At 25.3% G+C, this 17,536-nt stretch overlaps 2 protein-coding genes across 4 annotated transcripts; one reads left to right on the plus strand and one right to left on the minus strand.

Annotated features, from left to right (window-relative positions):
* Positions 1-2,445: 2,445 nt before the first annotated feature.
* Positions 2,446-3,512, minus strand: LOC112682316 (death-associated protein-like 1-A). The gene is made up of 3 exons (XM_025552860.1): positions 3,426-3,512; positions 3,103-3,220; positions 2,446-2,768 (listed from the first exon to the last, which is right to left on the minus strand). Exons 1-3 carry the CDS (start codon positions 3,466-3,468, stop codon positions 2,621-2,623), a joined length of 309 nt encoding a protein of 102 aa, XP_025408645.1. The 5' UTR covers positions 3,469-3,512; the 3' UTR covers positions 2,446-2,620.
* Positions 3,513-3,595: 83 nt separating this feature from the next.
* LOC112682314 (ubiquitin carboxyl-terminal hydrolase 33-like) lies at positions 3,596-17,495 on the plus strand. 3 transcript variants are annotated; one of them, XM_025552858.1, is made up of 17 exons: positions 3,596-3,685; positions 8,166-8,289; positions 8,377-8,505; positions 8,568-8,802; positions 8,900-9,138; positions 9,202-9,334; positions 9,393-9,757; positions 10,389-10,535; positions 10,598-10,719; positions 10,798-10,976; positions 11,043-11,238; positions 11,795-12,055; positions 12,119-12,263; positions 12,462-12,597; positions 12,659-12,755; positions 12,814-12,908; positions 17,107-17,216. In XM_025552858.1, the coding sequence occupies exons 2-17, from the start codon at positions 8,218-8,220 to the stop codon at positions 17,214-17,216; spliced, it is 2,661 nt and encodes an 886-aa protein (XP_025408643.1). In that variant the 5' UTR covers positions 3,596-3,685; positions 8,166-8,217. The 3 variants fall into 3 exon arrangements, with proteins under 3 accessions (XP_025408643.1, XP_025408642.1, XP_025408644.1); XM_025552857.1 differs by lacking the exon at positions 3,596-3,685 and adding an exon at positions 7,629-7,970; XM_025552859.1 differs by lacking the exon at positions 3,596-3,685 and having other exon boundaries at positions 8,218-8,289; positions 17,107-17,495.
* Positions 17,496-17,536: the final 41 nt, after the last annotated feature.

The following is a 17,536-nucleotide window of genomic DNA, read 5'->3' on the forward strand; positions in this document are numbered from 1 at the left end:
ATATATCAAATTCTTCGAGTAAAACGATTGCTAGGACCATCCCGTCAAACATCACTCCCTCCAGCCATCTCTGTTGAATGTTTGTTCTTTCCAATCTGATCCTCCACCTAAGGCACTTACATCTTTTTTAACCAGATCTTCCCAGCTGGATCTTTCTCAAACACTATACGTAGCAAGGGATTCTGACTACGCCAAGCATGTCCAGTCCACTTTAGTCTTCTACTCCTTATTGTCTCTAATATATTTGACTTCTGGAAAAGTAATCCTAGTTCATTATTCGTTCTTATCCTCCACTCATTGTTCTCTTTCATCGGACCATAAATCTTAGAATTTTTCTTTCTCATACTATCAGCTTTCTTTCATTTTGTTTCCGCTCCGTAAGTTATAACTTATACTATATAACTAAATAACCAAACCCATTTATCCCAATCAATAAGTTAGATATAATCCCCAAGAGTTAAATAAATCTATTTTGATATTACACAAATTATAAATATTTCCACTATGGATAGTACTGTCAGAAATTTGGCCCGGTATGTGTCACTAAAAATCGATGAAGCAACAAACATTTAAAAATTCATATGTTTATTGTTTTCAAAAGTGGGTTTGCCATACATCTCGGAAAACTGGGATTGTCACAGGTTTTGGACTTCGTGTCCCGGTGTCCCAAAAAATGTTTTCCATCCAAAATGTTCGTCCATATGTCCCGGCTTAGACGTTTAGAGGAAATGTAGTATTGTTTAGTTTTTAATTTCCACCGTTTTATCTCAAAGTACATTTTTAATCGTAATAGATGAACAATATATAAAAAAAACATAATTTGTAATTTACACATATAAATATATATATTCAATATACATACAATATATTTTATTTTACAAAAATATTTTTAAATATTATATTGCCGACCATTAATGGTGTCTTCTTCTTCAGTAGCGTTTACATAACTTTTGTATGGGGGGGGGGATCATTTGCAAACAAATCATTATTATTTTTTTTTTTTTACTTTTCTAACGCCCTTATACTAAGAATATTTTTTTTATAACATTTAAAAAAAGACGCCACTCAATATATTAAAAGTATATTACTCAATATAGTGTATATTTTGTCCTGGTTTCGCCTTGTAAATTTATGGCAACCCTATTCAAAACGATTATCAAATTACAATTGAAGTCCTATCCACTATTTTAGGAAATTTCATGGAAATAATGTGTATCAAAATGAAGTATACAGCAAAATTATTGGTTTAGTTTTTTTACCACTAGTCTACGTAGTTAATTAAAAATACATATATCTACCAAATAGGTATGCACGATTCATTTTTCAGATTATCGACAGCACCTTTTTATTCATAACTAAATTCTGATAAAATTTCCATAAAAACTTAAAAGTTTTGAAAGTTAATTAGCATATAAAATTTTTATCAAAAATCATCATCCAGCTCGTTTTCGAGTAAAAAATGTATACACATAATGCTGATAATTGGCAAATAAGTTCTCAGAGGTTAGAACGCAAAATTAATTTAGTGATGACAAAAATAATTGTCAAGAATCATGTTTGCATTAGGTATCGTTAAACGCATATGTCGGTGAAGTAAATTATACATACATTCTCATTTAAACTTTTTGAATAGATTTGACAGACATTTTAATCTGTACACTTTTAGGTTTCGTTTGCATTTGACTCAGGTACTACTTAAGACCATTCCGATAATAAAATTCTTCACAAATATGTAAATATACATTTTTTTTTTAATATTTGAGCATAGAAATACTTTACAAACTATTATTTGTAAAAAATAATATCAGTGGTTTCTCTAAGTAAATTAATAGAAATAATACATTTTTGACATATTTAGGACAGGAGTCTTTTTTAAGACATTGATCACTTCATTTCTAGCACCAGATACTGTTTGGCATATAAATATAAAATAAACCCTGCAAAGCTCTTCGTTAAAATAAAGTAATATTATAGCTCCCTAAAATGTAAGTTACGTTAACAGTATTGCCTAAATGAAAGAAAATGTAAAATATCTAGTGATTACACTTTAACTAATCCAAATCCAATCAAATTACAAAATACTGGAAATTATGAAATGGCTTAGCACTTTAAACACAGAATTTAAAACTTTGATAAATGTTTAAGACCAAAAAACTAGATCATGTAACAACTTTAGATAACATTAAATACTACAATTGGCCCTTATTTTATAATTGAAAAAAAAATTTAGTAATTTTATGAAGTAAAAGCGCCCTATGTCCCTAAAATTACATTATTTTATGAATAGCAGTTATCAATAAAATAAACCAAACACATTGGTTTAAAGATATTATATTACTCTAAAAAAAAAAAAAAAAATTAAAAATGAAATTGAAATTTAATTTAATTTAAAATACCCAAAACCCATGACATTAACACAATATTATTATAATGTAAACAATAAAATAAACATTCAAAAATGTAATCTATATTAAATAGAATCTGATAATGAATGTTAAATAAAAAATAAATGCAATTTAAACCTAAATCATTCTTATTTGTAATATGGGATATATGTTAATGGGATCCATATAACACATATCCAAGTCCAGTCTTGTGTAATAAGAATCTCTATGAGTATTTATTTGCGAGGTTGATGGATACTTGGCTTTGGGCAAAAGTGTTGTCTCATGTCATGACTTGGCATTGGCTTGTCATGAGTTTTCTGAACTGCCTCGGTCGGATAGTCATTGTGAGCATGAACCGGTACCACAGTCTGTTTCGGTGGGCTAAAGTAATAATAAGAAGTAATAAATGAAAACCACATGATAATAGTTATTAAAAATTATAAATATTAAGTCCTAAAAAATGCATATCATTGATTGTTCGTTGATATGTATACATAAATTTATTCTTATTTTTATAATTTGTATACTAAATGTTTAAATACATATAGTGTTCAAATATAAATATTTTCATTTTTTTTCTAGTTTTAATCTGTAGGATATGTATATAAAAAGATAATCTCATACATATTATAATTTACGCCCTACCATAATGACATTATCTATCCACAAATTTCATAGTTCATCAACAAATGAAAAATTAATTATATCCAATTACCTTGTCGAGACTTTTAAAACTGAATTAGCTTCGTCAGCAGCAGCTGCAGAAGCCCCATTTTTATCTTTGTCAACAAATGTGTTCTTATGTTGCACAATGCGCATTCCACCAGCTTTGACTGAAAAATATGTCAAAATTAAAATCAACTAACTTATAGTTATCAGCCGAATGAGACTATTGTTCAGATTTTGATATTAATAATCGTAAGTGCGACGGTTATCCCGATAAAGAATAGAATCGAGAAACTATAGAAAATCAGTACTGCTCAACAACACGTGTTAAAAACGATAATAATAATAATAATATTTAATATTCATTTTAACCTGCTTGCGCATGTCCACCTTTCAATTTGCCTTCGTTTTCCATTTCGACGCAAATGCTACAAAAACTCTGAACAAAAATTCGACTGGTGTTTTAGTGTTGTACAAAAGCACGATTTGAAATGATCGTACACGGACTATTGTTACGGGATATCTGAGATTGCACACGTACACTGGATCGTAGACGAAGAATGACGCATTAATGCTACAGTTGGCTACGAACAACGCAGATCGCAACAAACCTAACGAAGCATAATAGTCAGGTAAAAAACATTAATAATAAAAATATATACAATTTTATACCGCTGTATTCTGTATTTCCGCGTTATGTTTACATTACAAACTTGCTGTGATACATGTGATGACCGCTCAGCTGTTTTGTTCGTGTATTGCGTTTCGGGGATATCGTTCCGTCTACACGGGTATCATGGTTGACGTTGACGAACCGGCAGTTGTACGCGGATCTGGGATTTAAATATGGGGGAGGGGTTGAAAATAATTAAATAAATTGTGTGCCATAAATAAATTTAATTAACATTAAATATACTTTTAACTTACTTAATTTCCATTATATATTTTAAAATTTATAATTATATATTATATATATATTTTTTATTAATAAAAGTTGTTATTTAAAATTAATTTGAAGATGTAAAATTGGTGCATATTTGTCGGTGTAATTGGCAGGTCGATTCTAGATAAAACTCCATGCCGTAATTATATGTTGCTTTGAACTCGACCACCAATAATAATTAAAAACCATAGAACATTGTCATCGTAGAAAAAATAATTTTTATAGTAAAATGGCATATATTTTATCGATAGAGGTACAAGGAATCTCGGACGTTTAACCGATAACGAGTCCACGGACGTTTCATCTCCGTCAATTATTAAGATACATAGACATAATATATAATACATTATGTCTATGTTAAGATAGGACATTTGGCCCCCGGGAGATATATAGATTTATTTTAATTATAATATTTGTACAAATGTGACAGGAATAATTAATATACATATATGATTAATCATATATTATTTAAAATTTATCTTTACTTCATATAATTGTAATTAAATTATTATTATTATCATTATAATTGTTTTTTTTTTATTGGTGCATGCCTGTAACCGTTCGCCGAATGTAGCGTGTACTACAGTTTATGAAGTATACGATTATTTTGGATTTAAATTTGTTGTGCAACTGTGCATTTTAAAATAATTTAAATTTTTAGTTAAAATAAAAAAAACGAATTAAATTTAGTGAATTAAAATTCCAGGGGCCAAACGTCCTTTTGTCAGGTACAAGGCTAAAAAATAAATAAATCAAAATACTCCGAAATTTGAATTCTCATACATATTTCCGATTACTTTACTATCGGCCGATGGTCATTTGTATGTTCTAAAAAATGTGTTCATATACTCTATGTAAAATGACCAAGAAAAATGTATATAAAATTAAATTAAATAATTTATTAATCTAGTAAAAACAAAGGAAGTATTATTTTTTAATAATCGGTTGATTAATAATAATAAATAATAATCAATAGTAATAATAATAATAATTATTATAATTTTAAATATTAAAATTATATTTAATATTTAAATTTTTTTTTTTATTATTTATTTATTCATATGTGTGAAGTAAATAAGTTTCATCTTTCTTGTATCGATATTATTCGATCGAGCGTTGACTATTTAGCCCTTATACCATCCTAACCGAAGACTTTTATGTATGGTTCCTTATTCGATTCCTTATTTCGGGTTTCTGTATATATTTCTCTATATGTAAAAATGGTTCAGTATTATAAAATTATTAATATATAATCATTAATACCGGATTTATATTCTCTTAAAATACCTTAAATATGATGCTGATATTCTCTAAAAAACTTTGAAATATTCTCATTATATTCTCTTAAAAATCTTAAAAATATGCAAAAATAATCAACAAACATCAATATATGCTTTAATATGCATTTTTAAATTTTTTTTTTTTTTCTAAATTCTTTCAATCGTGAGTTATATACATACTTTCGTATTATAATGGAATACTATTGTACTTTTGTAAGAGTTGGAATATAGTAAAAATATAACAGTTTAGTCTATAGTATTAAAATTTAAAAACAATATTGGTATATTTTAATTAAATGTTGTATTAACACTATAGTCACAATACGAAAAAGATAAAAGACTCGATAATGAATCCGAAACAACTAAAAACTTATTGGGGTAAAAGAAGAAATAAGAGTGAGAGCTTCAATAATGGTAAAGTACTCAGCCGTGAAAGAAGAAGACGAAGGAGGCAAGTTGCTTGCAAATGATACATGTAATTAGGAAATATAAAAAGAGTACCCAGTCAAAAAAGGAGAATTAGAACCATCTGTATAGATGACACCAAAATCTGAAAAATTGAATAAAAGAACATAAATATGTAATTATATATATTCATTATATTTTGTAGTAAAATATGGTAGTCTATTGATAATATTTACCTTCAAAGCAATTAAAATAAAGCCAAACAATAAATATTATACAATGCATCCAAGCTATTTAGTAGGAAATTGAAAGTTTTAATTAGGTATATATGAACAATTTTTACATAATATGTATAATTAATGAAATATTATCTTATATTTATCTACCATAGTGGTACAATGAAGAACTATAGAATGTACCTGCTTGAGTACCATACATTTCACATTAACATTTTTAACATCAACATTTCACCATACATTTGGTATATGATAATTTAATTGTCTACTTTCCTAGTTACCTAGTGAAATAATAGCTGTAATTATATCAATTGAAGTTATCTGTTTGGGTGTTAGGTCATTCAGTTACTAGTTCGAACTAAAAATTCTTATCCTAATATAGCGTAATATAAAAGTATGTAGGTATACCTACCTAGTACATTTTAGTATTATCAATGGTAGTATTATTACAAAGATATTGTATAGTACTCTGTTTTTTTTTTTGTGGATATAGATATATTTATATTATATATATTATATATTTACCTATATGTTTATATACATTTTTTTTTGGATATGACAAATATGGCAATTTATAGACATGAGACCACTGTATCGAATTCATGTATTATACATTTATAAATTATTCACAATAAAACTATATACTTGATTTGAATACCAGATGAATTATATTGTAGTAATTATTTTCTAATAAACTTTAAAAATATACTATATGTTAATATATTTAGATATGTTCAGGTAAAATGATACCTAATAATTAATTGTAATCGATATGTCCTTATGTATTATTAATAAAGAATATCTGTATAAATTGATATTTATTTATTCCAGATTGACATAGAGAATGGCCATTATTTTGTTATTATCACATGGTTTTTCAGTATAGAAATAGTTTTTCTCATTATTATTAAATTAGATATTTAATAAAATGCTATACATTTTTCATTGAAAAATAATATACAAGATCCCTACTATATTTCAGTATAGACCAGCAGTCATATTTGCATGTATAACTATTTAAGAACACATTTTAATAAATATTCATGTTTTCTGTTCGCCTATGTACGAATGGCTTATGCTGTACTGATCAACAATATGTCACATAATTTACAATTACATGATCGATTCTTACATATTAAATTTCAAGTGCTATTTACGAGTAGCATTACGGTTTACGAATATTTAAAAAATCTAGTTGAAATGTTAAATTGTGCTTACATAATTATGATGCAAATACAGTTCGTGTACCTACTCTGAGTTTATTATATCATATGATATGGTATATGGTATAAATAATATGGTTCATATCCTTACAACCTTACGCATTATTATTTTTAATACCAGGGACGGACCCGGGCAATATAGCACTGTCAGTTCTTCCATGACTGTTTTTCATTCGGATCACAGCATAGACATATTAAGATCTTAATATGTCTATGGATCACAGGCATGGGATTCTTTTAAATGACAGGATCGACATTATATAACACATTAATTGATAGATTCAAATAGATAGTTCTTATCGATTTTCTAATTCGAATGGTAAAACTTTTTACGGGATGGAGAACACAGAATATACGCATAAATCGTAGTCTCAACTGCGTGACTGTCGGATCGAGCAAATAATTCTGCTCATCTCCCACAGGATACATTATATCTCGCTGCTTATGTGTCAGCACTGTCAAGGTGAACTAGTGAAAAAACATATTCACATAACAACACAGGTATATCATTAAATTTATATGAGATTTTGCAAGCTCGTTTTTTTCGCAATAATTACTGTTTGAGAAAAATTGCTCGTAGAGCGACTTATCATGTATGTTTGCTTTATCGGTCCTGTGTTGTGTTTATCGTAAAAATCAAATTTTTCACTATCTAATCATTTCTTATCGTTTCGTTTTTTCTATTCGTTTTTCTCCTTGTGCTTACCCTAGGAAATTGTTCGATAGTAATTTTTTCGTTTTCGAAAAATTTTCAAGCAAATGTTACTTTATAGAAATAATTCGATCATCTAGCTCTGTGTCACGGTCGACTTATTGGACACAATTTTCCGGTTTGTAATTTTATTTTTCTTATTTTTTCTTCATCTGGTCTTTAAATCGCCCTTGTTGGCTTTGAAGAATTTTTTTTTAAATTGATAAAACTACTATAGACTCGCAGGGTACGTTTATGTACCATGCGAATTTAATTTATTTCTTTATTTACTCCAATTGTGTACATATTAATATTCAGTTATGATTGTTTTCAGATTATAAAGTCAACACAATTTCTAACATTGAAGTGTGCTATAAGTTATAGGAATGGAAGATTGTTCACATTTTACTGTACACCATTTATCAGCTATTGAAAAATGTGCTGAATTTTTAGAACATGTATGTTAATTTTGACTAAATATATTTTTTATAAATACATTAATTCATACATAATTAATTTTAATTTTTGTATTTTTTTTTTTAAAGCACATTGGTGTATTGACTTGTTGTGTGTGTAAATCTAAAAAACCTGAAGTTTGGTTTTGCATAAGTCCAGACTGTTTACAAGCATTCTGTTATGATGGAGGATGTGATCACAGTTATCTTCATTTTAAAGTATTATATTTTATTTATTATATTTTAGATAATTTTTGTTTAATTTGTCTCTTTCATTGTAGGAAAATAAAACTCATTGTTTACATCTTAGTCTACCATCTATGCGATTGTGCTGTTACTTATGTGTTAAAGAATGTACCATTGAAAATAATACGAGAACATTGAATGGAGTTCGCCGTGGTTCTAATTGTTCTATAGAATTTTGTCGTAACTCTGCATTACTAAATTACAGTGGAGAATCTGCAGATGAAGACAGTGATGATGAATATAGGTTAACTAAAGATCATAAACCTACAGGTAATTAATGCAGATTATATTAAGATTAAAAATTAATTTAACTATGTATAATATATTTTTTAATTTATTTTACCTGACATCATATTTAATATTTTAGGATTAACTGGTCTTCAAAACATTGGTAACACATGTTACATGAATGCTGCACTTCAAGCTTTATCAAATACACCACCATTAACAGATTATTTTTTAACTTGTTTTCCTGAATATCCATGTCACCAATCAGATAATCCTTTAAATTTATCCAGAGCTTATCATCGTCTCATTCAAGAAATGTGGCATACCAAACGTCCTGGTTATGTCACTCCCACATCAATTTTATATACAATGCGAAATGTAATTTAAATATAATATTATTTCTTTTTAAATAATTTTCAATAATAATATTTTATAATTTAGGCATACTCAATGTTCAGAGGATTTCATCAACATGATACTCAAGAATTTTTAAGATGCTTTATGGATCAGCTACATGAAGAACTTAAAGAACCTGAACTTGAAGCAGTTCCCTCCAGACGTCATTCATATAAAGGTAATTTTGGTTTATAACTTAAAACCTATTTTATAATAATATAATACATTTTATTCAGGTATTTCAAGAAAACTAAGTGTAGAACAAAATAATTTGGCTATCCCAGAGGAAGATAAAGAAGATTGTTCAGACAATGATGAATTAAAGTCTTTAACAAATGCTGATAGTAGTTCCGAAGGGGTGGATGAATATGAAACCTGTGATTCTGGTGTAAGTGAACGTAGTTCTTTGTCTGAAGAAACATCTGAAAGAATAAACTTGACTAAAAACCTAGAACGTCATCTTTTTGCTAAAATGAACCATGGAAATAAGATGACATTATGTCAAAAAAATAGAAAACTTCATGTCAAATACAACAGCATTATTTCTGAAATATTTGATGGAAAACTTTTGAGTTCAGTGCAATGTTTGACTTGTAATCGGGTTAGTAAATAATTTATTCTTATCTAATTTTATGAAATTACGAACAGATTGAAAAATTATCATAAATGCAAGCACAAAAATAAAAAATAATGCTCAGCACTATTTATATTATATATGTGATATAATATTATTAATAATAGGAATGGATCATTTTCAGTTTTACTTAATCAAACTTTTTATTAAATATTTAATTTAATATTTTTAACTATATTTTAGTTTAAAATATTATATTTTTTATATAAACAAACTAAAATTTTAGTTATTATTCATCAACAGTTTCAAAATCTAAAAACTGTTTTAAAAATGAGTTTATTTTTAATTTATAACCACATTTTTTGTTTATTCAATAATATGGGCCCATTTCAAATTAAGATATTTAGCTTAAATTATTAAATAAATATTAATGTCTAATGGTAAATGAGTATATTTTATTAGATTTTTAGAAAATTATACAATTTGTATGCATATAGTATAATTAAGAAAAATATAGTAGTATGGGACACTAAAAATGTTTACATATAATTTTTGCTATTGTAATTTTTTTTATTAAAGGTTACACTTTATAATTTATTACTAGTTCTAAGAAACTTATTCTCAATATTGTATTACAAATTGTAATAATTTATTAAAGGTATCTTCAAGGGTTGAAGCATTTCAAGATTTATCTCTGCCCATACCAACTCGTGACCATATCACGGTTTTACATCAAAGTTCATCTACTAATTTGTGTTCAGTTCATAAGTTGTCTGATATATACACGAATCAACAAGCCATTCAGGTAATTTTTCTTTGATTATTAATTTTGCATTCTTGTTATTATTTATTATTATTCTTTTTTAGAATTGGATCTTTTGGTTTTGGGATATGATGTATAGATGGTTCTGGGGTCCTACAGTTGGTTTGCATGATTGTCTAGCTGCGTTTTTCAGTGCTGATGAACTTAAAGGTGATAACATGTATAGGTAAGATCAATTAAAATTTTTTTAAATAAAAAAAAAGTTATTGTATTTTATATTATTATAAATTATTGTACGTTTTAGCTGTGAAAAATGTAAAAAGCTACGTAATGGTATCAAATTTTCTAAACTACTTGAATTGCCTGAAGTTTTATGTATTCATCTAAAACGATTCAGACATGAATTAATGTTCTCATCTAAAATTACTTCATATGTTACATTTCCTGTTGATGGTTTAGACTTACGGCCATATGTCCATAAAGGTATGTTTGAAGTTTCATTGTGCATCATATTATAATCTAAATGTACAATTTTTGTTGTCTAAATAGATTGTAGATCTCAAGTCACAACCTACAAATTAGTGTCTGTTATTTGCCATCATGGTACGATTGGTAGTGGTGGCCATTATACATGCTATTCATTAAACCCAATCAATGAACAATGGTATGAGTTTGATGATCAGTGTGTTACTTTAGTTTCAGCTGAAATTGTTCGTAATTCTGAAGCTTATGTTCTTTTCTACAAGTAAGTGCTTATTTATTTATGATTATTATTTTATTTATTATTTTTTTTTTTATTTTTTTTTTTCATTATTATTTTATTTATTATTATTTATTTATTTATTTATTATTAAATCAATGAAAAATTATTTGTGTATTAATAGTAATTATTACTGATTACAGTAGAACCCCTCTAATCTTATATATATATATCTTATATAATAACCTTTAGGACTGGGGGTGTAGTTGGAACATGAAAAAGGTCGGATTATCAGAATATAAAGAAATATTTAAAGACAAAATGTTACCAAATTTATTTATTAAATTATTTTAAATATTATTTTTAACTACATACTTATATAAAATTAAATAAATAATAAAATAATAAAATAAATAAAAAATAGATAAATACTAAACGGGCAATTAATTTTATAAATATATTTAACCACATATTATAAATTGGAAAATCCATATTCATATCGATAATACTATGGTTGGACCAACCGGAGTGGTGGATTAGCCGTGGGTGGACGAGAGGGGTTCTACTGTAATAATAATATTATCAACTTAATTATTTTCAGAAAAAATAGTCCAATTACTAATAGAATCAGAACACAAATGCGACAAGTTCAAGTGAACAAGAGTCAGCCAAATTGTTCTCAAGAAGCATGTTTCATTTCGACTAGATGGTTGTCCAAGTTTAATACATTTGCTGAACCAGGTCCTATAGATAATTATGATTTCATGTGTCACCACAATAGAGTGAAACCAACTCATGAGCCTCAAATTAACCATTATGCTACCATGGTGTCTGGTCAAATTTGGGATTATTTACATAGCAAGTAAGTGAAACTTATTTAAAAATAAAACCGTTACACTGAATGCCATATATCAATGTTACCTAGGTTTGGTGGGGGACCTAAATGTACTAATTCTCAGCTACAAAGATGTGAAGTCTGTTATGCCGAATATATTGAGATGATGCTCCGGAATAGAGCTGAAACAGAAACTAAGAACTTTGCACGACTCCAGGAGGAGTCAAGTCCACATGTAATTATTATAAGTTATAAATTATTTAATTTTATCATTTTTTTCTACAAAAATAAAAATAAATATTTTTGATTAATCATTTAAAAAGAAAATGATTGTCGTTATATTTAAAGTTAACAAGTGTTTCATGCATACTTAATTTAAGTCCAAATAATTTTGCCTATTTGTGAAAATATTCTTTTTATTATTTAATAATAGGATATGACTGTTGATTTTGCAATATCAACTAATTGGTTTAAATGCTGGGAGTCTTTCTTGAATGGTGTTACAAGTGAACCACCTGGACCAATAGACAACTCCAAATTGATCGATAAATCTGAGAGCAAGGTTCTAGGTATGTCATATTAAATTTAATGGTTATGATAATATTGTCTACATTATTCTTCTTTTTTTAGAAACAGATTATATATCTGTCTCTGAAGCTCAATGGGAATACTTATGGAGGATATATAGTGGTGGTCCTGCTGTTGAAATAAGTGAACTCCAAGTGCCGTAAGTTATAAATTATAATATTTTAATCAATAATTTATAAACATTTTTTTTTTACTAGGGTTGAAAATACCAATGATTTTTTTAATCAAACAAATATTAATGTAGACCAAATAACTGAAATTGACCAACCAGTACAAGAAGAACCCAATAAAAGTAATTATCTAAATAATAATTTTTTAATAATTGAAAGATTATAAATATTAACTTACCAATTAAAGGTATAGATTTTTTACTCTTCTTAAAAAGAACATATCCTTAAATTTAAATGTATGATTTTATTCTAATTTTTTAAAATTAAAAAAAATTGTAAGACATGAAGTAATTTGTCTTACCTAACTTTCCTTATTAATTGGAATTAATACAGTTTTCTAAAAAATTGTTATTATGGTAGATTTTATTTAAAAATTGTAGTAAATAGTACTATTAATAAAAATATTAGTATCTATTAGGTATGAGCAAAAAACATCGATGTTCGGGTCAATATATCAATGTTTCAACATCGATGATTTGTTTTCGATTAATCGATTAAACATCAATGTTTTTGTTTGAAATGTTTGAACTTAAATATTGATGTTTATATTCGAAAAGCTCAAATTTTTTTTTGTTTATATTATCTTAGTATACAGTATATGAAAATCGTTATACAGTATACACTTTATAGTTATAATCAGGGCTCGTAAGTTCATGCACTTAAAAACCCATAAATAAACATGCTATAATGCATTAACATTTGATCAACTATGCATTAAAAATTGTTAACTATGCACGAAAAAAAACATTTAAGGATTTTTTAAAATAATAAGAATTATCCATTTATATTTTTAAGTTATATTTTTTCTTCGATTACATTTTATTAAAATTATAATTAATTAACACACGTTGCGACAAAAATAGATAGATTGCATTTTAACCTTCAACAGGAGAAGACTGGTAGTGATGCGCAATAACATTGTTTTCGTGGTACTGCTTTTAACTTATAAAATTTAATGTCATTAAAAAATAAAAATATTGATAAAATACTAAGATTTTATAAACAAGTTTGGAAAAGTAAATAGGAATGAATTTAAACATTTATCGATCTAATTTTTTTTTAACTTCCACAAAAAATGATTTCGCTGAATTTACATAAAATAATAAGCACTAATAACTCAAAAAAAATCAACTATATACCAAATATGCCAATACACACAAAACATGCAAAAATATGCTCAATTAAATCTTAGATTTTTATCACCATTGTTATGAAACAGATTTTTATCTCAATTAGCATATTTTCCGATGTAACAAAGAAAACATGCAAATGCATGAACTTACGAGACCTGATTATGAGTATTTAATATGTTTTTAAAAAAATATAAGTTAAACAATAGTATTTTAACTCTTAAATTTATTATTTAATTAAGAAAATAGTACTCTGTACAGATAATAAGGTGTGCAACAGATGGCAGTTCTAGAGGGAAAACAATTTTTTTCAATGTTTTTAAACTTAGATGTTCTTAAACATTGATGGTTTTTCATCGATACATCGAACACATCGATATTTTAAAAACCGATGTATCGATAAATTGAATAATGATCAAACAATTTTGCCCATCCCTAGTATTTATAGTATAAATAACACAATACAATTTTATTTAAGAGTTAAGAATTCAAGATTTGATGATTATTATTCACAGTTTAATTTACTGCTGAGTATAATATATACTTGATTCACTAAATATTAATTAAAAATGTACAAACTTATTTTGCTTATATTTTTATACTAAGCTATTTTAAGAATAAATACTTGTACAAATTTATCATTTTTTTTTTATTGATTACATAAATTCATATTTTTAAAAGTATTGTGTTCATTAATTTTCTGTTACTTTATATTTTTTAATGTTTACATTTTAGAAAATCTTATTAATTAAACACTATACACTTACTTAGTTTTGGTGACTTCATTAATTATTTTAAATATATACATTTTTCATTTACAGTGGCCTTCTAATTTTACTTTTGATTTAGTTAATTATATCAATGGTTCCCAACCATTTAATGTGTGCATACCAATTACATATTTTGAAAATGTTCACATTCAACTAAACCAAAAAACTTTTTTACTATACTTTTAAAAACTACTATTTTAATTATATTTATAAAAAAGAAAATTTATCCATAAATTGATGTGTATTAAGTTTTTATTATTAAAATTACATAATAATTAAAATATAAGTATTTAATGCACAAAAGTTAAATTATGTACAGTTATTATTTTTATTTTAATAATTAATAATGATTATAAAGGTTCCGATTTCAAAGCAACATAATCAATAAAAAAAGCATTTAACTAAGATAAAAAGTAGTTACAAAATTTACTAAAAATTTAAATAGGTTTCAGTTGATTTTACTAGTTTGTATAAAAAAAAAAAAAATCATTACCATGTTTAAGATAAACTGTCTCCAGTAAAATATTGATGATTCGGACTCAAAATATTTTTGTATATAGAGAATAATCTTTCTACGTCCACCAAAGTTATTGGGGCTTATTTTATACATAAATAATTATCTAAATTAAAATTACCACTTGTCATTGTTTGTTGTTTGTCCAATTAATACTTAGTTGATTTTCTTGATGTTTTCCCTTGAATAAACTTGCTGTAGCAAATACTTTATCTATATTGTTGATAATAAATTCCATTAAAATTAATTTTAAACATAAAATATTGACAATGTGTTTTTTTTATAAGCTCTTATCAATTTATTCCATTGATATGTATAGAAAAACTATCTGATCAATTAATAGTTAATAACATATAAATTAAAAAATCAAAAAAAAGGTATTTGTAGATAAAAAGACGAAAAAAGCAACAAAAAAAAAATTCGACTATTATCTTTAAAATTAAATGAAATATTTTAAATTAAAATTACTTTTCTATTATTATCAAAAAAAAAAAAAAAAGACATTGGTGGCCCTTCAAATCCAAATGTTGATAATGATTATGAATGGAGATAAATAATTAAATTAAATGTTTAATGTTGTTAGATGAATGAGGATACCAATATTAAATAAAATTGAATGTTATAATTATAGTGCAATGAAAATTATATCAAAATATATCTGCGCATACCATTGGAATCTTTTCATTTGACAAACAATGTATAATCAGCATATCCTGTTGTTACTTAAGACATTATATATACTATGTCTATGAGATTGAGGTGTACTAAATAATTTAACTCAACATTTTGAGTATTTCTTATGATTTATATATTACCATCAAATGTTTCAAGGGATTTGATTCTTAATTAATTGCCCAGAATTTTAAATTACTATTATAACTGTAATTTACATACAATCCATAGACAATTTTAAAAATGTAATCCATTAAAAAAAAAAAAAATTAAAAATTAAGATTATGTAGTATAATTTACTATTTTCAAAGACAAACATAAAATTTTTAACAATGTACTAGTATCAAAATCATATGAAGTTTTATGTTTACATTTTATTGTAAATTATCAAAACTATTCGTTATAATGTTTTTGTGCAATTTTATTTTATACATAGTATAGTTATATGTTATTTTACATAGTACATTTTTTATAATTATGCACAACCTAATATTTATAAAAGTAATTATCAACACATTGAGTTTACATCTATAATTTACTTTTTGAATCTGTTTCATAAAATTCGTAATTATAATTTTGAAGTATCAACAATAAAATAAAAATGTAATTATATTATTTTAAGTTTTTGACATTAAAAGTTGAAATGTTTGATATAATATGTACTTAATACTTAAATACTAAAATCTTATTTATAGTTTATTTTTTATTTTTTGTTTTAAGCACTGAAAATTGAATATAATACATTTCATGCTTTATTATAAAATGCAATATATATTATAATTTTCAAATTTATAATAATTTATTTTTAAAACATAATTTCTTGTATAATGAATGAGTAAAACAAGTAGAATCCAAGTGACAATTATATTTTGTTTGAATTTTAAAATAAATTAAATAAATGAACAATTATAATACTTGTCTTATTGATTCATATATAATGTATTTTTATATTAAAATTTTAAGTACACAAATTTTTTTTTCTTATTCTGTTAATAATCATGATTTTTGGATTATTTTAATAAATATTTATTATTATGACAAGTCGCTTCAAATTTTATAAAAATATAAAGTCAAATAATTTTTTAAATAGCTTATCTTTTTGTGCTGTATACTTAAAATAAAATGTATTGTCAAATAATAATTAAATTTGAAAAAATATGTTCTAGAATTTCTTTCTAGTTATGATATATTTTAACTTAATGTAATCTATAATTTTTTGTTTTTTTTTTTTTAGTGAATTTTGAGACTGAAGATATTAAAATAGTTAACCAAGAATCAGGTGACCAAATAGTGACAAATGTTACTAATAATCAACATTGTTCAGAGATGAAGAAAATAAATTAAAACAGATTTTTGCGATGTTTTTATTTATTTATTTATTTCATGTATAATATTAATAACTTATTAAAAAAAAGTGAATTACTTATTAAAAAAAGTGAGTTTGTATAGTTTTTGGGTATTTGTTTAATAGGCTGGTATAGTTGTAAGGTTAATACACTAAAGAGTTTTTAAATTATTCGCTTATTTATTATTTAATTATATTAGAAAATTGTTACCTAAAATGATGTTATTATTTTGTTTGTCTACCATTTTTCTCTTCTTTATTATGGTGATTTTATTTTGTTGATTATAATTTATTATTATATACAGTTGGGTGGCATTTA

This window comes from Sipha flava, unplaced genomic scaffold, assembly GCF_003268045.1.
Source record: "Sipha flava isolate LNK unplaced genomic scaffold, YSA_version1 202_pilon_pilon, whole genome shotgun sequence".
Lineage (NCBI taxonomy): Eukaryota > Metazoa > Arthropoda > Insecta > Hemiptera > Aphididae > Sipha > Sipha flava.

Bases quoted from the DNA above. Each gene is read 5' to 3' on its own strand.
- LOC112682314 (XM_025552858.1), top strand. From the start codon at position 8,218: ATGGAAGATTGTTCACATTTTACTGTACACCATTTATCAGCTATTGAA. The intron at 9,139-9,201 runs GTAATTTAAATA...TTTATAATTTAG, and splicing joins TTTTATATACAATGCGAAAT to GCATACTCAATGTTCAGAGG. The intron at 12,909-17,106 runs GTAATTATCTAA...TTTTTTTTTTAG, and splicing joins ACAAGAAGAACCCAATAAAA to TGAATTTTGAGACTGAAGAT.
- LOC112682316 (XM_025552860.1), bottom strand. From the start codon at position 3,468: ATGGAAAACGAAGGCAAATTGAAAGGTGGACATGCGCAAGCAG. The intron at 3,221-3,425 runs GTTAAAATGAAT...CATATTTTTCAG, and splicing joins AGGTGGACATGCGCAAGCAG to TCAAAGCTGGTGGAATGCGC. The intron at 2,769-3,102 runs GTAATTGGATAT...TTATTACTTTAG, and splicing joins GTTTTAAAAGTCTCGACAAG to CCCACCGAAACAGACTGTGG.